The sequence below is a fragment of the Ips typographus genome, linkage group LG4, assembly GCF_016097725.1.
Source record: "Ips typographus isolate SLU linkage group LG4, UJ_Ityp_2.0, whole genome shotgun sequence".
NCBI lineage: Eukaryota > Metazoa > Arthropoda > Insecta > Coleoptera > Curculionidae > Ips > Ips typographus.
Window position 1 is genome coordinate 9,349,888 of NC_138425.1, and position 22,529 is coordinate 9,372,416.

General features: G+C 34.2%; 3 protein-coding genes and 1 long non-coding RNA gene across 19 annotated transcripts in view; 3 read left to right on the forward strand and 1 right to left on the reverse strand.

The window, feature by feature from the left end:
• Window positions 1-7,069, forward strand: part of pum (pumilio) — an 82,612-nt gene extending 75,543 nt beyond the window's left edge. For 8 of the 9 annotated variants that reach the window (XM_081977784.1, XM_081977781.1, XM_081977786.1 and 5 more), the window contains 5 exons: window positions 43-238; window positions 298-487; window positions 552-720; window positions 1,176-1,424; window positions 1,706-7,069. In XM_081977784.1, coding sequence (XP_081833910.1) covers window positions 43-238; window positions 298-487; window positions 552-720; window positions 1,176-1,424; window positions 1,706-1,763 — 862 coding nt within the window. In that variant the 3' untranslated portion in view covers window positions 1,764-7,069. Of the gene's footprint in view, window positions 1-42; window positions 239-297; window positions 488-551; window positions 721-1,175 lie in introns of all 9 variants that reach the window. The other variant, XM_081977785.1, reaches the window with a different exon arrangement.
• A 947-nt stretch (window positions 7,070-8,016) lies between these two features.
• LOC145727928 (transcription factor E2F4-like) lies at window positions 8,017-19,835 on the forward strand. Of its 4 annotated transcripts, XM_081977797.1 has the most exons (8): window positions 8,646-8,933; window positions 9,039-9,121; window positions 12,419-12,667; window positions 12,789-13,233; window positions 15,590-15,761; window positions 15,863-16,042; window positions 16,143-16,425; window positions 17,468-19,835. In XM_081977797.1, exons 3-8 carry the CDS (start codon window positions 12,469-12,471, stop codon window positions 17,596-17,598), a joined length of 1,410 nt encoding a protein of 469 aa, XP_081833923.1. In that variant the 5' UTR covers window positions 8,646-8,933; window positions 9,039-9,121; window positions 12,419-12,468; the 3' UTR covers window positions 17,599-19,835. The 4 variants fall into 4 exon arrangements, with proteins under 4 accessions (XP_081833922.1, XP_081833923.1, XP_081833924.1 ...); XM_081977796.1 differs by lacking the exons at window positions 8,646-8,933; window positions 9,039-9,121 and adding an exon at window positions 8,017-8,150; XM_081977798.1 differs by lacking the exon at window positions 9,039-9,121.
• On the reverse strand, window positions 9,755-10,601 carry LOC145727937 (uncharacterized). The gene is made up of 2 exons (XR_014177962.1): window positions 10,466-10,601; window positions 9,755-10,408 (listed from the first exon to the last, which is right to left on the reverse strand). It is a non-coding gene; the product is annotated as an uncharacterized LOC145727937 (long non-coding RNA).
• Window positions 19,836-20,948: 1,113 nt separating the features above from the next.
• The window catches only part of LOC145727765 (cyclic nucleotide-gated channel alpha-3), a 91,015-nt gene continuing 89,434 nt past the window's right edge, over window positions 20,949-22,529 (forward strand). For 2 of the 5 annotated variants that reach the window (XM_081977585.1, XM_081977586.1), the window contains exon 1: window positions 20,950-21,236. The gene's annotated coding sequence lies outside the window, so the exon portion shown is untranslated. Of the gene's footprint in view, window positions 21,237-22,529 lie in introns of all 5 variants that reach the window. The other 3 variants (XM_081977584.1, XM_081977587.1, XM_081977588.1) reach the window with 2 other exon arrangements.

Consider the following 22,529-nt stretch of genomic DNA (forward strand, 5'->3'; position numbering starts at 1 on the left):
ATATTGAAAACCGGTTGTATTTTATTCAAATTGTTCTTGTAGGGGGCACGTACTACCTTTAGCTCTTCAAATGTACGGGTGTCGCGTAATCCAAAAAGCCCTAGAATCTATACCTCCAGAACAACAACAGGAAATCGTGAGAGAATTAGACGGACACGTTCTCAAGTGTGTGAAAGACCAAAATGGAAATCATGTGGTGCAAAAGTGTATTGAATGTGTAGATCCGAATGCTTTGCAGGTTTGTACAAATTTTGATTACAAGTTATTTGAAAATGTTTACATTATTAATTTTTGCAGTTTATTATCTCGTCCTTCTCTAATCAAGTTTATAACTTGTCGACGCATCCTTATGGATGTCGTGTTATTCAGCGAATCTTGGAGCATTGCACACCTGAACAAACGTCACCGATCTTGGCCGAATTACATCAACACACGGATCAACTCATCCAGGATCAATTCGGAAATTATGTTATTCAGCATGTTTTAGGTGAGCAAAGTCGGTGGTATATTTGGTAGTAAGTTAATATTTATTGTTTGTACAATATTTTTAGAACACGGAAAGCCTGAGGATAAGTCACAGCTAATCACCAGCGTGAGAGGTAAAGTGCTCGCGTTAAGTCAACATAAGTTTGCCAGTAACGTAGTGGAAAAGTGTGTAACCCACGCAACACGAGCCGAACGTGCTTTGTTGATTGAAGAAGTATGCGGATTCAACGACAAGTACGTACTTGCCATTTATAATATAATATTCCTTATGTTGGATCAAATATTGTCATCATAAAGTTTCCAAATGCAACTGCAGAGTTCCAGCTTTTGTCCTGTAGCTTTAAAACGCCTGTTAACTTTAAGCCGCATGATTAAAGATTACTCTAGATGGAGTCAAAGTATTTTCTAATTAGAAGTGAAACAGCATGTTATTCGGGGTATGTTTTAATTATCAGAGTGCTCCAAACTTTAAACTAGAATTATTAGTACAAAACTTTTGTTTGACAAAGTTAGTTATGACAAATAGGGCAAGTTACAGTTTTAACATTTTTATGATTTTAAGTTCAAAACTTTTCTGTGTTTTATGACATTTAAAGTGGTTCTATTATCAAATACAGGGTGGTGTTTTAAACTTTATATTGCTCTCACAAAATAATTAAACGTAATAACTAACATAATAATTTTTTTAGTGCTCTTCACGTGATGATGAAAGACCAGTACGCCAACTACGTAGTTCAGAAAATGATCGACGTAAGCGAACCGACGCAACGTAAAGTGCTGATGCATAAAATAAGGCCGCACCTGAACTCTCTACGTAAGTACACCTACGGCAAACACATCATTGCCAAACTGGAAAAGTACTTCATGAAATCGCCTGGAACGATCGGATCGATTGGCGGCGAACTTGGCCCCATTGGACCGCCCACCAACGGGGTCTTGTAAGATCCTTTTTGCAATTTCCAGTATTTACTTTAATCTTTTCGGTTGTTAGATATGAAATAGGATGTTGCGCGCCGATTTGTTTTAATTTCAGCGTACATTTTACGCAATAGTTATGACGTTTTAAGTCAATTTTAAGGGCACTTTTGAACAATTTTCCCAGATCTCCATAGAAGATATTTACGCCCGGTCTCGCGACATCCTATTTGACGAAAAAGAACTTACTAGTTAGTTTCTCGTTCTATCTTTGAGAGTGATGATTTTTCGTTTTCGCATGTAGGTTAGGTTTTATTGAGTCGCTGCCTGATGTGATTTTTAAGGCTGGGGCATCATCATAATTTTAATTTACTTTCTCTTCTGTTAATTTGTATTATAATTATGGTTTATTTATGATTACGGACGTGCTCCGAATAATTAAGATTCGAATCATTTTTGCGTTGTATTAGGACTCCAGTAATTAGTTTTTACTTAATTTTTGACTGCTTTTAGAGGTTTTTAGGTCATTATGTAGCTCCCTGTTTATTTGTTAACTATAGACGGAATGTCCCACGTATATTATGATAGATGTGTTTACGGTTCCGACTTTAGATTTGAATCGTAGAAAGGGGGTTTGTTTGCAGGCTGCTAACCTTGAACAAACCACCTGGTTAACTTATCGACATATACATGTATGTATACATTTAAAATTAGCGATTAGTGTTTTTCGACTGTTGCTCCCACCGATTTTCTGTTTAATAGCTTGTGGTTCACACCAAAGGAAATTTATTCAACATTCACAAAACTTGTCGTGGCGTCCTTTTTAAAAGTTTTCTCTCGGAATCTCACTTTTACTATTGCTCTAGAAACGTCTTCGAGTCGCACAGAAAAAAAAACAAAAGAATAGTAGTATCAAGCAACTGCACATTGTACATAGCTAAATCCCGTTCACGGGATAAACTTCGAATTCTTAAAGTGTCCCTCGTATTTCCGTGCACCTTATTCCGCGTCAAATGTATTGTGATAAGACCTCAGGAAATAATTTTCTATTCTTGATCGTCGACTTGAAAAATTCGATTTTGGCGGGCTTTTTCTCTCAAATTAAATAATACCTACTTTTGATTTGTTATTTTATGGGGAGCGCCTTTTCATATTACACTGTTCACAAGTCGAGGTAACTATAATTGTTACAGTTTAAAATGATGTAGGATCTAAGTTGGAAGAAAACATTGGTACCAACAAGTCAGACTATCCATATAATAATATCTAGATAATTAGAAAGTTTTGCAATTTTAAAAATGCTGCTTTCTTTTTGTTAATTACATTATTATGTAAAAATGACTACATAATTACATACTTTTATCAAATGGTCAAATTTTGTTTGATATATCAGTGTTTTTTGTCTAATCAGGACTAGAAATAACACTAAAAATCTAACATTTGAACCACAAAATGACAGCAGTATCAATAAGGGATGTTCAACAGCTTTAAAATTTCTAAATGTTGCATAAGGTAAACTTGGATGTTTCAATCCTTCCTGTTAACATTTATTTTTTAATGGGATGCCCTTTATGTTTAGCAGTTGATCAACGGCAATAGCAATTCAATATTATAGACAGAGATGGAACAAACTTCGTAAGACGTGTGTGTCACGAATGTCATACGAAAGTTGGTCATACGGTCACTTTAGTGAAAGTTTGGTATCTTGTGTTAACTGTGAAATTACGTCTCATCCGGTAGCACATTGACGCATATTACCTAACAGCTTTTCTTCTTCCTTTGTCGAGAGCATTGGATTGAAATTATTGTCTTTTCTTAATGCTGATTTTCTAGGAAGAGTTTTGAAATTTCCCATCCTATAAATGAAAATTTAAAAGGTGTTCCAAATGATAGGTTTTTACACATTCAACAAAATTTCATTGCAATACATGTTAGCAACTTGATAGAAATATCTAGGTTCCAATGGATTTTTCTACCTAAATTAATCAAATTGGTCTTTTTCTAGATTAAAAAAATATATATTTCGAAATTTATGGCGCTCTCCAGAGGTTTAGACAAGAATGGCCGCTCTACAGTTGAACCAAACATTTCAAACGCGTAAATACTTTAATCCCAATTTCAGAGCACGTAAAGTTGCATTTACGAGTAGATTTAGTGTGTTTTTTGACAGTCGCGGATTTAAGTCGAATGACTAGCGGCTTAGGTTGGTGATTAGTTTTTGCGAAAGCATTTGTAGGCGTTATCGGTATAAAAAATGCGAGGAGTTCTGTTAATTTTCTAGGAATACTTCACGCTCGTTCGCGAGATTTTTTTCGTCGGGTATAGAACATTTTATTCTTAAAGAATCGCGATTTTGCTTTTCGCTACGGTTTCGGACTCGCGGGAATGTACGACATTGTAAAGTTGTAGATTTATACAGAAAAAAACACAAAATGTAAAATAGGTTGTACAAAATGCGCGGTAGTTTTTATGATGTGCCAAGGTATTTCGTGCTTTTCGATAAGACGCGATTTAAGGAAAGTTGTAGAAAATGAAGCTAAATCAAAATGGGTTAAGTCGACATTTCTGGCGCGGAACCGTTCGGATGCGATCGTTTATTAACAAGGCTGAAATTTTATATAATTAGAAACTATTATACATATTTTATTTGTAAAATAGTCCCCCTTGTAAAGTGTGATTCAATTTTATTCGTACGGTTTTATTGCGCGATATATTGTAAAAAAGGCCACAGTTTTAGTTTTGCGGGCCAGCCCGATTGTAAAGTTTTTAATAGGAAAACAAAAAAGTTTTCTTTCCGACTGTGAAGAAAAAATTATTATTGTATCATATAAGTAAAGTTTAACGGTGTAAATATTAATTTAATTGAAAAGAACAAAAGATCTGTAACCTGTAAAAAAAATTAACCAAGTGAATCAAACCTTAAAAGTACTGTATAATTTGTACAATTTTATAATTTTCTTTGTAAATAACAACAGTGAAGTATTGTTTGGAACATTAAAAGAATTCGCGGAATAAATCTTAGAAGAGCGTTATTTAACAAATTTTAAATTTAAATAATTAAAAGCTAAACTAAATCTTTCGTGTAACCCTCCGTAGATATGAATTTATTAAGCTATTATCGTAGAGGAATTTTAAGCTAAATGTACTTGCTACTATTTGTAGAATTTGATGGCACGATTATGATGCAATTTATACAATATTGTGTAAAGTGTTACTTGTAATAATTGTACAGTTATTCATTTTTGTTTTCTTTCGAGGGGCACACAGCGTTGCGTAAACTGGTTTCCATGAAACTCGACGATCAATAAATCTCGATACGCCTCGCTGAGTGACCTTAAGGGACCTTAGTCCGATCTCCACCGACTTATAGATGTTGCATTTAAATGTCGTGTACTAATCGTACCGTGTGTGTTTTTTAATTACCGTTTTTCGTGCCACTCATTCTGATTTACTAATAACGTTAATTGGGATTAGTTAAGGCGGATAGTGATATTCCTCCCCGGCAATTTGTCGCGTCCATCATCGTTACACGAGAATCAAAATATCATTCCAAATATCGAAAAGAACATCATCCTCATGCACATTTTTGTAATATACTACTCCATTATTTATTATTTGCCCGACCATTTTTATCATTCTTGTCGCGTCGTGTATTTTTTACTTTTGTACAGTTGATGTATATATATTTACTTTTAGGTAATTACAGTACTAATTCCAATTTTTATTCCAATGTTACGTAATGATTGGCGACGCGATAAATTGCCGGAAAATTATTCGTGTGGTGGGTGTCATTTTAAAATATTGTTTCAAGATTAAATCTGCTGCTTTTACAAATTTCAGGTTTTTAGTACAAATCCACCAAATTGGTTCTACATGTTACTTACTTACCCCTAGGGCACATAAAATAGAAATGGAAACGTTGGAGATTTTGAATACCACTATTACAGCGTAGCCATGTTGGTTATTCAAATTGCGATGGCAACTCTGGGTTTTTTTTTAACCAACTTTGAACTTTACGTTTTAATGTCAAAACTCTATCTTCAGTATTAAGCGATTCTACAGTTTGTGTTGACAATATATTTTTCAACAATTTCACCTGTGGAAACTAAATTGTTACCTAACTGTAAGTGTGCATTCCTGTTACATATTTTCAATAATTTGTACTTAACTTACCTCAAACCCTCAATGCAGGACACTATCCAGTTTCACTTTCCTACAATAGTAAAAATGCATTTAAGACATCGAATCTGGGAAACCAGAATAGAATTGGCAACGCTGTAAACCTTTTAATATTAAAAGGCTCCAACCTCTGTACGCTGGATTTGTTAAAGATGAAAGTATCTAGTATTTAGTCACACAATAACAACAGATAAATCAAAATTTCCCTACATGTAGAACTGATGTGGTGACTATTAAAAAGTGTGGTTTATTCTTGAACAAGGGTTTTTACACGCCTGCGCAGCCGAGTACACATTTAGCTCCCCTTCCGCTAATAGCAAACCTAATTAAAACTAATTTATGCGCAGGTTGTTTATTTCAGGACTGTCCACTATAAGGTTTTCAGATTAAGAATATGTTGTACCTAAAATTATACAAAACTCTCAAAAACATATTAAAAGCAAAAACATTATTTCTGGAAAGCTTAAAGTGACATTCCTGCAATAATAATTAATTCTTTTGGATTTATTTTAACTATTTTGGTGCCTTATCAAATCGGTTTATCTCTTAAAAAGCTAAAAAATACCGGAAGCTTAATAAATATACGCCCTGGAAGTTTTTTATAGTTTACGTATATTATAAGGACGTTCTGTATATGGCTAATTCACTGAGATGTTGAAATGTCAGCGGCGGGGGGAATATAATAATATTAAAACATTAATACCGGCCATCAAGCTTTTAATTTTAAAACAACACGTCAGACTGATGTAAAGATACTAAAAAAAAACAAACATAAATGGTTATTGTAAATTGTAAATTCTGTTTTCGGTTTAAATTAAGTCATTTCCCAAGATGTAACTGTATAATAAGTGTGTAAAAATATTATAAATCTGTAAAATGAGCCGTTGCACCACAACAACTATATTATTATTAATCACATTGTGTAATGTACACTGGTTGTAATTTTTTCCCACTTGTTGCAGTTGATTTCAATTTTTTTCTTGATTTCGAGAAGATTTGTTGTGTTAAGGAAACTGTAAGGTTTCCGCTTATTTTAGGGTAGCTGGATGGGGATCACTTATTTTCACACAATATGGCTCTCTGCGAATCTACGGCTGTATGTAATCACGTGATCGAGAGGTTTTCGAGCGTTGGTTTAACAGGATCGGAGGGGATTTCGGGGTGAAAAAATTACTAGCTTTAGTTATAACAAAATTTATATTTTTTGACTTTATTTTTCTTATTTAGTGATCTTTTTAGTAAAACATTTTTCTTTTTTTGCGGTTCGCTCCTGTATGTAACTTATATTACTTTATCGAAAACCTCCTGGTCACATTTTATTTATTACCTTGCGATAAATGTATCTGTTCCATGAGTGTAAATTTAGTTAGTATTGATGCATTCTAGTTTATTCTTTAGGGTATCAATCAATATGTATGATAATGTATTTCGATTTATTATTTTTTACCACGGTAGTATATAATTAATAAACAAAAATAATTGAAAATTACTTATTGGTGTTTTATTTTCCTTTGGTGTTACGTTTGCGTTGACAACAACTTTTTGAGGCCTACAAAACTATAACGTACTGTAATTAAAGAAAAAATTAGAAAAACATCTGAAAGTGACAAAATTAATACCAATAAAAAAATTTAAAAAGGATTTACATGATTGTTGCTGTGTTGGTAGTAGAAATGACGGTACTGCCCGGTTTAGACAGCTAGAGACAATTAAAATGTTGTGGAGTGAGCAGGACGAATTTTACGTAACGATGACGTAATTTGACAGTTGATTTACTGTTTTGTTAAATTACAACATTGTGACGTCAAATTCGCCCTGCTCGCTCTATGGAGCGTCAAAAAGAATGCGGCCTAAGTGACCTACTGTCAAATTGACACATCCAGGGATGGTTGGGATAATGATTTTACGTCATAAACTTGTTTTCCCAACCCATTTTGAAATTGTCACCTAAAAAACATTTTCAGGAAACTCATGATTTATGAGGAAACTTTCTATGATTTTACTTTCGCATCCTCGAAAAATACGAATTGGGAAAAAAAATTCGATCAATCCTAGCTAGAAAGGGAGGTAAACGACGTCCCCGCTTATGACATCATATAAGATAGGTGAGCAATTAAATACGTTAGTCTTAGTCACAAATTCCAAAATAATAAAGTTATAGCTACAACGAAATGAACGGTCTAAAATGTTCAGTGACAGTTATTTAAAAACTCTGATATTAAAATAACAACTCCAATTTAACATTTTTCATTTTTTAGTTTTTATAAATCAAAATTACCATATTTTCTGACAACAAGAAACAAATTATTGCACCCTGCATCAAATGCAGCTAACCTGCTATACTCGTGGGAACCCTAGGCTAGGTATCTATTGCATAATTGTTAATATACAATTACACAGAATGTCTTTAGTTTCAAAAATGACATCCGGCGCCACTGTTCCGTGAACCATTATTTAGTCATTTTTCTGGTGTTTAGGGTTTAGGCAGGACAATTTGTGCTTTCTTCTTTGGGTTTCAAAAACTACAAGTACGGGTCTGACTTTTAGTGAAGTGATTTGCGTAAGTGATGGTAAGTTTAACTAGAAAATTTTTTACTATTGTAGGCAAATCTTTATATGGCAAATGTTATTATATGGGAATACAACGTGCCGGGGAATTTTAGGTTGACAAGTAACGACACGACCGGCTACCGGCTTAGTGCTGTTTCCTACGTGGATAATAGAGTGCGCTAATGTTCATTAGAGAAGAACATCTATTTAATTATTGTGTAATGAGGGTTTGTTATTGGAAAAGTGCAGGAAATGTTCAACAAGTCCCTATTACCCAACCCTCAGTACTTTTTCGTTTTTACTGTTTAATTTTTTAATAAAAAAAATTAAAATTTGAGTTGGCAGAACATTTAATTTTCAAATTGGCTATGCTCGTTGCATTTAGCATGTACGATGCTACAAGAAAATTTTTTTTTTATAAATCACAAATTTTCTTGCTTTCAAAACAAACAACACTGCAAGAGACTTGACAACTGCGGCATTTGACATTTCACTGTTCTCTGTTCACAGTTCCCCCATCTACAATCTATTGCATTTGTTTACCTTCTTTCGGAAGGTTCGCGTTTCTTTAAAAGAAAGTCTGAGACCCCTAAATTTGTGCGAATCGATTCGTTGGACCGTTCATTCTCATAAATAATCCGTATCTAAGACCGTTTAATGATCCGGCTTCTCAGCTGTCTCAGGCCAGGTATATTTTCCAAAAATCCATAACGGTTCTCATTGTACTAAATGCGACACTGATGTTGTACCAGTTGGCAAAGTGTATTGTACTATTGCTTGCTTATTTATTTCAGATTTTTTCGGTAAGTAACAACTAGTATAAATTAGATGAATTTATGATTTAAGCTGTATTGGAGTTGTATAATATAAAATATAGCTACCTGAGTGATGCTCGATACGTTTTGTAGATTTTAATGATTTGCCTGCCGGAATTTTCGGTCATCTTTTACCTGACAAGCCAGTTTAGCTGGGGCTGAGGTATTTTTACAGGGTAAGTTGGAAACAACCTTATTATTCAAGACAAAATTCACATACCCTAAATAAAGTAGAGAGTAGGGTATTATAGGCAGATACTAACCAACAGAGAATATATTAACATATGAAATTAACCAAAAATTCCTAACCTGAAAAGTTAGCACCTGGTACAAAATAAAGCAACAATTTTGCAAATTATGAGCACAACAATAAACAAACACTACTAAAAACAAAAATTTCCATTAAAAACAATTGTTATAATTGTCAAACTGTCAAACGCATTTTATAACATATAAGCGATGTTGCCAAACCTTTATTACCAGAAAAAAAAGTTTTATGGTTTTTTTTAAATCAATTTACTTGGAAATATGCTACAACAGTATAAACTCGACCATAAATGATGTTTTATGGTGGTAATAGTGCCTCACAGTTATTAGACTACCCTATGTATAACTATAACTCCAAATTTTGATTATGCCATCAATTAGGATTTGGTTTTGATATGAAAAAAACGTCGTTTGATACTGTCAATGAAATGTCAAAACGAACGAAGACAAACATGGCGGATAACTGTCAAAATCACATGGGCTTGACTTGTATCCAACTTGTAGGTATTTTGCATTTTGAATGAAATTGGGCAAAAAGCAAATTCCAATATATCTGTTTATTTGTACAAAATAATGTACAATCAATCATTGAGCGGTAATGATTCCCGGCCAGATCATCTGGAAGAGGATGGGATGCGCTTGCGTGTCCGTTCGCGCCAATGCCGGGACAGATGGCAGATGTTTTGTAACAGCCGTCAAAAGAGTATAGGGCAAGTTGATTTTGTTAGCGTATTAGTGCAGTGTTTTCCAGCACTCGGGGGGCCTTCAGCGGATGAAAATCGTGTCGACGCGAGCCCCGGCCCTCCGAAAACATGCTTTCGCTGAAATTTTCCTAATCGATCGATAATTCGATGGTGTTTGACGCGGATTTCCACGCGTTTACCGTGCCTTCCTCGACGATCGCGAGGTGGGAAACCATTTTGTTTGGATTCGGCGAACATGTAAAATTTCCGGTTAAATTGACTGAAACAGCCACGTTTTGCGCATTCTGATCCCGGCCAGTGTCTCAGGAAAATTTGCCTCGTCCAGGAAATAGTAAGTGGTTTTTATTTCCGCCATCAAAGTAGACGAAATAGCTGCGCGTAATGGCGGTTAAAATGATTGCGTCGGATTCAGCCGTTAAAAAAACTACCCTCCCGCCCACCTTTGGGGGGGTAACATTGCTACTCAACCCTTGGGACTTAGATCAACCCTCCCTTAATAATTAAAACTACTTTCCAGGTTCATATTTGCATATTCGGTTGTTGACTTACCTGTGGTCCTGTCCCTCCCTTTACTGATCCCATAGTAATAGCAAAGATACTGGTCATCTAAATTCCTTCTAATGTTTTGTTCTTGTTGCCTATTGTTTTCACTTTAAATAGGATGACTATGAAAGGGGGTTTAAAATGATCTGGTTTGAAGCTCTTCAGTTCTACTTTTTTCTCAAAATTTATGGTTATGTTAACCTTAAAGCATTCCTAAACAGCTAGCATGCCCAAGCCCAAGCAAAGCAAAAAAACAGATAACATTATTCTTCTATTCCTTCTGTATAAAGTATTTTGTAAGTATATTTTTTCAGGGTTGGTATTTATGTACCTACTTGTATGGCATGTACAGTACAGGACAGCAATAATGATAATGTGGTAAAATTTATTAAGTGTGCTCAATTTGCAGGTCCAGAGGTTCATAATTATAATAATTTACTTATACAGTGGCTATTAGATTTGATCTGGTGGTGTAGTTGAACAGATACATTTCAGTACCAACTTACCATATACCCTCGCAAATACCTAACACATAACCTTATTTGCTGTAGATGTTTTTGAGACTTTCAGAAACAAGGAGGATGCAGTGAACACATTTACAAGGTAGTCAGGGTTTGCTGTGAAAGTGATTTGTATTTCTCGAGGTATTTCCCATGTATTGGAGATATTTGTAATCTAAAACAATTGTGCTTGACTTATTCAATTTTCCTTTTAAAATTTAAGTAACTAAATATGTGTATGATTTGATTGCATTTCATATGATTATAGAGGAATTCTAGATCTTGTTGGTTTTCACTTAATAGTGACCAAGGTGAGACACCAACAGGTTTTACTAGGCAGAATTGTCAGCCCAGCAGTTCACTTTTTGGACTTTTTATTTTTTCCGATTTTATTCTGCTCAGAGTTCTTAGTTCTTAGTAATAACTTTGGTATTATGTTAGGTATGATCAGGTAGTTGTTTCTTTTTAGTTACCTTTATATTTCTACTACTATAGATAGTCTTTACACTCCTTACCCATTGTGTATTTTATGGATTACAAAGTCACACAATCAAATTGAAGCTTTAATTTTTAATATCTGACATGATTTTCTTTTTATTTAGGTAATTAAGCTTCTAATAGAAAATAGAAGTGTAGTGAACACTAGGCAAACATGTATTTGTTATTTTTGTGATTAGTTCTGTTCACATCAAACAAAATCAACTGCAATTGCAAAATCATGTATATGCAATGTTTAGTAAACCAATAATTTAAAAACCAGACAAGTTTTTGTTATGTAGTCTACAAATCAATCATACAGCATAATACTAGTCTATCATAAGCTTTTGTTTAGTTTGTTTCAAATGTATACTTTCCATTCTGTATTCTGTACTTGTTAATACATCACTACAGGGGAAAAGTAAGAAGTAAGTTTTTCAAGTTAATAATTAATTTACTTTCATAGTATGTGCTGTTGTTCCACCAACCAACAAGTAAAACAGAGGCATAATAAAACAGGAATGCTGTTTTTAAACAATGTTTCCAACAGTAGTTAAGCTCTAAACTTAATACTCGAAGCATAAAACATTGTTCTTAGGGTAAATCAAACTACTTGTCTCTTTAAGTTTAAATAAACCTGGGAAACAAAAGCAGACATTTTGTTTTAAACAGAAGAAACAGTTTGAAGGCACTAATGGAAAGAAAATCAGGAACCCTAATAAGTTCCAAGTCTTGTTGGGGAAAAAGTCAAGGACGCACTTTAAACATAATAATAAACCCTGTTAAAGATTAAGAAAAGTAGACTCAAGGACTTTCTTGAGGTATGCTCAAAGTGAGGACCACTTTAACATTAGCCAGATAGCTGATACTTTTATGAATAATACTGACAACTTGTTGCCTATAAAACCAGTCATTAGAGTTCCTTTTTAGCTTCACTTTTCCTGACTGAAGGTTTATTAGTAAAACTCATTTTTTATTTCAGATCACCATACAAATTAACAATGACTAGACTGTAGTTGTGAATAAACAAAGATGCCAAAACCACCTGGAATTCATCACGGTACCAGCCCTACCAAGGCTTACCGCAAAATGGTTGTCTCCTCTACCACACCGGACATGTCCACAATCAAAGAGGAATACATAAAGGATGAGTTCACTCCTAGTCCACATATGCTTGATCATGCGTATGTGACGCCCAGGAGTCAAATGATGACACATACACCACCTTCAGGTACTTAAGACACAAAGTGCGTTATTCAATTTTTTAGCTGGGTTTTCTAAAAGTTTCTGATAATATTAATAACTGGTCATCTAAAATTGCTCCAACTAGTCTAAAAGCAATTTCTTAACAGCTCCCGCAGTGAAACGAAAACTAAACCTTGAAGGACAAAGTTATGTTGTACCACTATCCCACAAACACGAATTTAAGTCACCACCTCCAAAGAGGCAAAAGAAACAGTCATTACGGAAACCTCGGTACGACACGTCTCTCAGCCTGCTCACCAAAAAGTTCTCTCAGCTTCTCCAAAACAGTCCAAATGGCGTCGTCGATTTGAACAAAGCGTCAGCCGACCTTCAGGTTCAAAAGAGGCGGATTTACGACATCACTAACGTGCTGGAAGGTATCGGTCTTCTACAGAAGAAATCAAAGAATAACATTCAGTGGAAGGGTGGTACAGACAACACACAGTTTTTGAATATGAAGCGACGTTTGAAGGCTTTAGATGATCGGGAAAACCAGCTACAGAAACATATACAAATGGCTGAACGCGAGCTGAGGAAATTAGGGCCTGAAAAGTAAGTACAAATAGTGTTTGGTATTTTACTGAAGAAAAAATGCTGCTTTAGCAAACTTTAATTCTAGTCCCTTCATCAGACAAGCGCCTTTTAAAAATGTTAAAATTCTGGTATTATTTAACGCAAAAGTCTTGAAATTATATCAACACGAACATATTAGGTATTATGAATTTCACTAGCCTTGCATGTGTTTTGAATTTGAAGCGATAACGTAGTTTGCTGTAAAATATTTCACTGATTGCACCATATCATTAATAATGCAGCCTATGAACGGAGTAGTACAGTTCATTTTAACTATCTTTTATTTAATTAACTAATGCACTCTATTCAAGTGGCTCTTCTAGTAGGTTAAATGTTTTTTAAATTTTCTGGATGAGGTGATTGGCTTTATAGGATTGTAGATATTGTTAAATTTTTGAGTTTCCCTTGATTTAAATTTGTAGTAACTTGAAAAGAATTAGCAACTTACGTAGATAACTTATTATTATATTATAATTATACAGAAATGAACCTACCAAATACTAGAAATTTTTTCTAAATGCATAAAATTCATACAAGAAGTTCTCAAACCAGTTTTTCAACTCTGCTTCGAATCCAAAATAACATTCTATTGTTTTTTTTTTGATGAATACGTGTGGTAAAAGTCCCGCCTAGTTCCGAAGTATGGACCGGAACATATGTTTCCCAAGAAATTCTCTCTTTTGAAAGGTTACTCTTAAAAAGATTGTTTCCTGTTTAACCTTATGAATTCTGAGAATTTTCTGCAATAAATTTAAACTCACAGTGATAAATGTATTTACTAGACTGCACTAAAACGTTTACCGTCTGTTACAATAGATTTAAGTGCGTGGGTCGCTAGGACATACCTACTTACAATAATATTCGTTTAGTTTGCGGCAGAATGGTGTACTTTTTTCTTACCGTGGTTTTATTCCACTTTGTTTAAAGAAGTTTGAAGAATGCTTCATTTTATATGTTTGTGAGACTTTGTTCTTGTAATAATATTTAATTTAGCTTTAGGGTTTTATTTGTTTTCAACAAACAAAAGCATACATTTGTAGTACTAAATAACATATTATTTCTTTCTCAACATTTAACCCAGTTTTATATTACCGATTTGTAAAATGATGTTTCATGCGGTAGAAATTAGTTATTATTCAAAACTTATGGCGTCATTGACGAGTTTGTATTCATAGAAATGTTCAAGTTTTCCATGTGCTGTTTTTATAAAGTACAACATGTTACAAGGCAAATTAAATGATTTATTAACCTTACAGATGCAGCAATTAAGAGGATCCAACATTGAAAACAATGTATCTTAATACAGTAAAATGAGCGAGAATTTACTTAGGTATTTAAATCACAGATGATATTTGTGTTATCAAAGCACATTATGTAGATAAGATTACATCTTTAGAGTCTTGGACTATAAGTAGGTAAATAAGGTTTGTTCCGATTTTAAGTCTTATCTGTTTCATGCTAGGCAATCACTCTATTTAATTACCTTAAAGGTCTTCACTTAGGTAGGTTCATGTTTTTGTTGTAAAACTTAAAATCAATAACAAATTACAATAACTTTAGTAATTTTTTTATTATTCAAAAGCTCGATATCGCATCCCTTCTACTCATAAACACACTTCTCTGACATAAATTCAAAAACAGGTTTTTCATAAAAACAGTAGTAGGCTTTACTGCCAAATATAGCTTAGTGATTTTTTGGGTACAGAAGGTTTTTATTTCAGTGTGTTCAATATGCCTAAAGCCACCACTGCTATCTTCAACTATTATGAAGATAAAACAGATTTTCACTTATCATAAAATGATTCATTTTTGCTAATCAAAACATAAGTGTTATGATTATGCACTAAACAAGAGTTAAACTGCCAATAAATTTTCAAATTAGGGACAAAGCAGACAAAACACAATTTGCTATTTTCGGGTAACATTTTTATTATGAACGTCTGATTCTTATCTGTTTCAGTGGTTTACTTGTTTATAATATTTATATGAGGTTGATACAATACATACGGTGACTGCTATCGGATCCAAAATATTTCAGAAATAATTTTTGTAGTATAAGTGGACTTTGCTACTTTAATCACTTAAAGACAAAGAGAACTTGTGATATACAAGCAACATGCAACAGAAATGGTACTTATGCATGTAGGCTCATCATAGTCAAATCAGATTGTAATCCACTTTTTGTTTTCACAAATAACAAAATCAATCAGACTAGGTTGCTTAACTTGACTTCCGACATATTATAATTTTATGTAGTCAATGGAAAAGTACTTTGGATAGAATCTTTTCCTTTTTTTCTTTCTTTATTTTAGATTGTATTATAGTATTTTTCTAGGTATGGTTATGTGTCATATAATGACTTAAGATCCATCCCTAAAATGAGAAATAAGACTGTGATGGCTATCAAAGCGCCTCCCAACACACAACTGTCAGTTCCAACGTGGGACGACGGCAGTGGTTCTGCACGTTACAGTATTCAAATGAAAAGTAGCGATGGACCAATAGAAGTAAGTTCGTTGCTCACTTGGTTCAACTAGATAGTTGAACGTGTTTGATATTGTGAAGCCAAAAAAAAAAATTGGAAAAATGTTCAGAAAGAAAGTTTTAGGTTTTTCTGTGTCCTGAGCGACAATCACCCAAATGTGGCAGGCAAATTCCTAGTGCGGATCCTTTCAAAGAAATCGGGTTCAGTCCGGGGATGGAGTTGTTTGATATGGTTAATTCACCTCCGGTTCCGCAATTGGATAGTCCTGTAGCCCCTACGGGGCACAGACCAATCTCTTCTCAGGTAAGTTATATTTTTAAGTTCTAGAGTTTGATTCAGGCGGATTACTTCTGGCTGCTATAATTAGTGAATGTGAAACTAAAACAATCCACATGTTTTCTAGGTGTGTCGGTCACTTTCCTTTGTAAAGGAAGGGACAGACAATGGCCAGTCAGAAACGACTACGTCGTCAACTAGTACCACTAGGCTGCCATCAACCACATCCGCGTCTACCTCGGGTTGCGACCCCTTGTCCTTTGTGACGCCAAGTATCGTGCAATTAGATCCAAAACTGGAGTCCCCTAATGAGGGGACGTCGCAAGGCGGTATACGGACACCTTACAAGTTTGCTGCTACTATCGGCGATAGTCCGTTATGTGGTTTGCGAACGCCAAACAATTCAAATGGTAAGTGTTGCCTTTCTTTATTATGCTTTATTTGTACCAGGTGCTGTTGTGGGGATGCTAGTTGTGTTATCTGTTTTAATGTCGAAGATATGGTGGTTGTGGTGAATACAACGCGGGATTCTACCTGTGACATGTGTTGTTACTGAAGTCACATCACAGGCAGAGTTCTAGCGTTGCTTTCAAGCCATTTTTTCAGCTTCTTTCTGACATTATGGTACTAACTCATTGTTTCTACTAATTATTAATAAGGGGCTTTACATCAGGCGGTCAAGTAAGCATTTTTTAAGCAAGTAAGTTGTGTGTAAATAAGTCGCTTACTAATCACTCGAAATCATCTGTCTAATTAACGGGTCTTGTATACATACCATAATAGGTATTGTGATTGTGCTTTTTAAACATGTTACAAAACAGTATTTTACCGCTTTCTTGACTAGTGCACTACAACTTTCAGGGAGTCAACGCGCTTTTTCATTGGTGGTGAAACTTTATGGGTGGTGTTGCTTTGCAGCTGCGTCGAGCTGCATCCCGTGTGGGCTGCTCTCTCGATCCGTAGCACCATGGGATTCAGCTCACCGCGTCTGTTTTTAACTCTGCTTTCAACTGTTTAACCCGCTTTTATTAACTGGGACCATTTATATTAATGTGTTTTGTGTTTGTTTCTTTTTAATCCCTTTGAATACGTTGTAGCTTGGTTCCTGAATTATGTAACAATGCTGTTAAGATAGGTTGTAATTTCATTTTGTAATGAAATAGTAATGTTCAGTAAAACACCTACTTAACAGCGTTGAATAGATTTACGTATAAGGTGCGCAAACTAAAACGACTGAATATAACTTGTTGATAGACACATAAGTTCTGAAAGAATGGCTCACACATTCTATTCAAGAAGAAATACAGTGTGTCTTACAAGTCAATAACCAAATCAAAGGTAGTTTTAGTTGGCGTTCTTTATATATTTTTGTATGTACCTATAGTAGGATAGTACTACATTTATTTTGCTTATAAAACTTAAACAAAAACACTCACAGAGTATTATGTTTAGGTATGGACCCGTATTTCTGTCCGGAACCGTTCGTCCCACTGGAACCACTCCTACAACCTGAGTACAATTTTAGCATGGATACTTCCGAAGGTCTGGCAGATTTATTCGGCTACGACCTTGTGAACTTTTGAACTAATTTGCTCACGTCTATCAGACTAATTAACCTTCGTGTCGTAACAATTATCTTTGGTTTGGTTATTCCCATTCATATCAAATGATTTTCAAGTGCGCAATAACAAATGCGGTCTTCATTCAGCGGTGATAACAGTAAGGTGAAGATTACCGTACTGCCGTGACAGACGACAAGGAGGTTTGGTTTTAGTTTATAAAAATAGTAGAAATTGAATTACTTAACTAAAGGGTAGTTTTGGCCAATCAAAAAAATTAATGAATAATATCGCAAAGCAATTAATTAACTTGTCATAAATTTTTTAAATGGTGGAAGTAGTGAGTTTAGTTAAGGAAGAATATAAATATGTTTCTCTATTCGATTCGTCTCATCTAACCTCACTAATCTCTTAAATTTAACAGTTACTAGAGGTGTGTTACCTACACAACAGTTTTATACCGCTGGAAAATGAGTGGTAACTTCACTGCTCTAGACTCTAGACAAAGATGAAGACAAACCTAGATGATCACACTTTTTGCTCACTGTGACAACTGTGGAATGACGTCACAGTCGTTCCAGCACACTGTCACTTATGAAGTGTTTCTCCATCTTTATTCAAAGGATTGGATTACAGTTGTTCTCTCTTCTTACCATTGATTTCGAGTTAAGATTTCATAAAATGGTAACAATGTACGAGAAAGGCAAATTGCCAGGCATTTTTGCTTTATGTGAAATTATAACATAAACTAAGTTTATCTTTTAACAACCATTAACCCTTTAGTTTAGCATTCCAATTTCTACAATTTGTAAATGTCTTTACACTCAGTATAGATATATTGCATTATTAAGTTTAAGGCGTTTTATAAGCATTGTTTTTACCTATTATTATACTGGCGCCCAAATGAATGGTCCCCAATCTCTCTATATTGTCGTACCTGCGCGGTTGCCATGCTGTTGCGGTTCCTGTATTGCTGAGCTTTTCTTTATAACTTGTCATTAGAAGGTTATCTAGAAAAGTTCACGCAATCAAACGCCAAGGCGACCTTGTTATGTATTTTCTTAGTGAAGAGTTCGTGAGAATGTGAGGTTGAAGCATTCTGGAGAACGCATTATTTTAAGCTTTAATTTCTGTTTTTGTTTTTAGTTATTTTTATACCAAAATTTGCTGTAAATATTTGTTCAGTCAATAAAAATTTAATTTTAATGCATACAAGTTTTCCAGATTGTTTCTTTGGTTTATGTTCTTTTGATTCTACAAAATTATATTTTATGGTATTTGGAAAAAGGTTAATGTTTTTACGTCTTATCTGTTAAATTATTACAGGTTCACTCAAAATGGGTGGCGACTTGTTGAGGATGTCGGATCCTAATTTCCAAGACTATTATTTACCTTATGCAAAAACTTATATTTCGTAATATATTATTATTTAATTTGTATGTATATTTATTAATACCATTTTTTTTTGGAGTAATGTAATGGATATTGTAAAAAATGTGGTACTCTAAGATATTCATTTGAAGTTAATTGGACGCAAAAATTGGACCAAAGTGCCTGTTTTCCGTTTTTCGATGTTATAGAAAATTAGAAATTAATTTATTTGTAACATTTTATTACTTTTAAGACTTTTACCAGGATTTTTGTTGCGGCTATTTTTATAGTCTCAGATTTATAAGGAAAAGAATCAGATGGTGCCATTGAAATTTTGTAAATATCACGCCTTTAAAAAGTGCTTGGTTTGGTTTCATCTTTTTTTCTACCTAAACATAATTTTGTTACAAAACTAATTGAATGAAAAAAAAAAGAATTTACGTATTGTTGTGTAGAGTATTGTTTTTTTTTTCAATTTTAACTTGAACTGGTAAAATTGCAATAAATTTCGATCTCACAACCGCTTTTAAACGAAACGTTTATTAAAATGTAACACTTTGCTAATATCGAGCTTACGTTAAAGCAATGCCTAGTAAAACTATTTTAAAACACAAATTCAAGATTTATTAATTTTTAAGTTATATCAGCTGGCTTTGTACAAACTGGGCCGTATGGGACAATTTTTTTTCGAATTTAAAACAGGCGTTATAAGGCCACTATAAATACATGTACAAAATATGTTTTTTTTTTGTTTCGATTCTGTTAACGCAAAAATGAGTGTCCAAGCCATAGAGGCCTTATTAACTTTTGTAGCGACATCACAAATAATACGTTTCTACGTTCATGTAAATAAAACATGCCAATAAAGTTCATCTAGACCCTTCCATAAACTGAAGTTTTATTTCTGTTATCAAGTCAAAACCTGTCTGTTTTAAGCTATACATACCTACCCGAGAGTGAAATAATTGTATAGACTATGGAAGACACACAGGTATACTAGAACAGCTCAGTTACAACTAAGACTAGAATTCGATAATATTAAATACATTTTAACATCTATTTTTTTCTATTACACTGGTGGTCAGTTCCATACTGGCACACTACATCTACAATTCTTAGTTTTCTTCTTATACAGGGCGATTCGTAAACCAACTAACTTAGCGCAGGCTAAGACGATTTAAAATGTCTCGATTTTCATAGCAGAGTGACATTTCAAACCAGTATTGTATGAGTGGTTGCATAAATAATGTAAATATAAAAGTGATAGAAAAGACTGCGTGTTCTTTTCCATCACTTTTACACTTACTCCCTTACTCCACATTTAATGTAAATATCGTCCGTATTCTTGGAAGGAGGGAAGTAAAGTCCAGTAATTGGTTCAATTTAGCATAATATAATGAAATTTTTGATGACCACAAAAGCAGCACCAAAGAAGGACCATTTCACCGATCTACTTTCCTGGCAGGACAAGCCTTTAACTTGTTTGGTGTACCACAGTACTAAAAACTTCCTAGGCAAGATAGAATAAATAAGAGGCAAAATCTGTAACTTAGTACCTATCTAATTTATCTCTCCTGCGTAAGGGCTTTAATCTACCTAATACTTATTATGTTATAACTACCTATAAAGGGGTTAGTAAGTAATGCAGTTCAGGCCTCTCTCCTCAACCATTAATTTTTTTCTAAATAAGAAAACGTTTTAGCCACAAACTGAGATTAGACATGATTCATCTAAGAAAGCACTATAAGTTAGAACTTGAATCCCATTAAACCTTTGAAGTTAGGGCAGTTACGGTAAAAGTTTGTTCTGAATTTGGCAAGTGCCAATAAACCAAAACTTCCCACAGATTAATATTCATTATTTACGGACCTTTTGGAAAAAAAGGCGAGCCTGTTTAATCCAGAGTTTTTCGTCCTCTTTTCCGGCTCGCGTTCGCCGCAGTCCCTCTCCCCCTCCTTTGTGGAGCCCTACGCCAGGACAGAAACGATGAAACGAAGCGCGCGCCGCCCTGGCCGCAGTGGACTTTCGGCTGCCAAACGGGCTGCGTCTAGCAACTGGCTGCCTTGCAACTTGAGCAGCTGAAACTGAGAGCTACGGTGAAGGTGCCGACACAGCAGCTGGTTGCGCCGGTTTTTCACCCTGCAAAAATGTGCGTTGTTTGATCGGTGGACCGCGGTACTGTCGACGTGGTGCGTCCGTTGCTCAGTTGCGGGTCTGGTGGGTGATGAACTTTTGTGCTCGTTTTTTTTTGCTAACTGAGAACGTGCGAATACTTGCGAGATCACATATCGGTGAGTGCTCAGGTGTACACATGCTCATTTTGATCAGATGTGTTATATTTTACTCTTTACCTAGAACACAATCCAACGTCTTGTATAGACAAGTATTATGCAGGTGTAAATTTTAGAACTAGCAACAAGTATACTGCAGCAATATAGTTTAGGCTCTCTTTGCTGAAGTTCTAGAGTGATTCGGAATACGAATTTTCAAACTTCAAGATTAATGTTTTCATTTCGAATACCTAGTGTTTTTGCCATCAGTCCGTATAATTTCTCTTGTAAACTTTTCTGTAAATGTACGGAGTAGTGAAAGCCTCCTAAACTATTATAAAAATTTTACCTGTACTTAAAATGTACTGTATATTATATTGTATCTTTCAGCCCAACATGTAATAATCAATATAACGTTTGGTATAGATTTTTACTTTTTTATACTTGTACCAGGTAATGATGTTAATTCCAAAACTAGCAACAAGTATACTGATACAATAAAGTTTGGTTCGACTCAGGAGAAGAAGTATTTAAAATAAAGTGTATAAACACAGAGTTAATGTAGTATAATTTAAGGTGATCCCGGTTAGGAGTTTTGAAACATTATAGCAATTATTTAGTTCAACGTTTTGATATCGAATGATAGGCTTTTTAACGAACGATAACGATAATTATCTTCTTTATAATCTCTCGTTTAATTAATAAATTTGGAATTTAAATCAGAAAAACATTTTTAATAAATTTAAGCATATTACATTAAATTAAATTAAATTCTGTAAAGTCAAAATATATTTATTTGTGATTGGCCAAAAAAAGCAGTAAGCTAAAATCTGCTTGTTTGACCAATCACTACCTACTGTGCTGAATTGCGCATGAACTAACTTAAAAGGTTTCAATTTCTTTGCTTATAAATCTTAAATAAGATTGGCTAATTTGAAACCATTACTTTGCGGTTTGCGGCTTATAATAAAACGCTACTTTCTTTGACCTTTTTCCTTTTCAAGATTCGACGAGAAACATCTAAAAGTTCTTTAGCGCAGAAATAATGAAATCGGTTAAATGAAAAGTAAGGAGCTTATATAGAGATTTTGCTTTTCTTTTACAAAATGAAAATCATAATTATTAAAGTATGCTTTTGATCTTTGCCTATAAGGTTTTTTTTGCTCTTTTCGATGCTGCTAAGAAAAGTAAAAAACTAATCAAAGAAACAGGGCAATTGAAATGAAAGATACGACAAATTTCTATAAAAATGTACTAAAATTAATTTCAATAATTAGGTAATAAACTTCAATGAATTTTCAAGACAGAAATTTT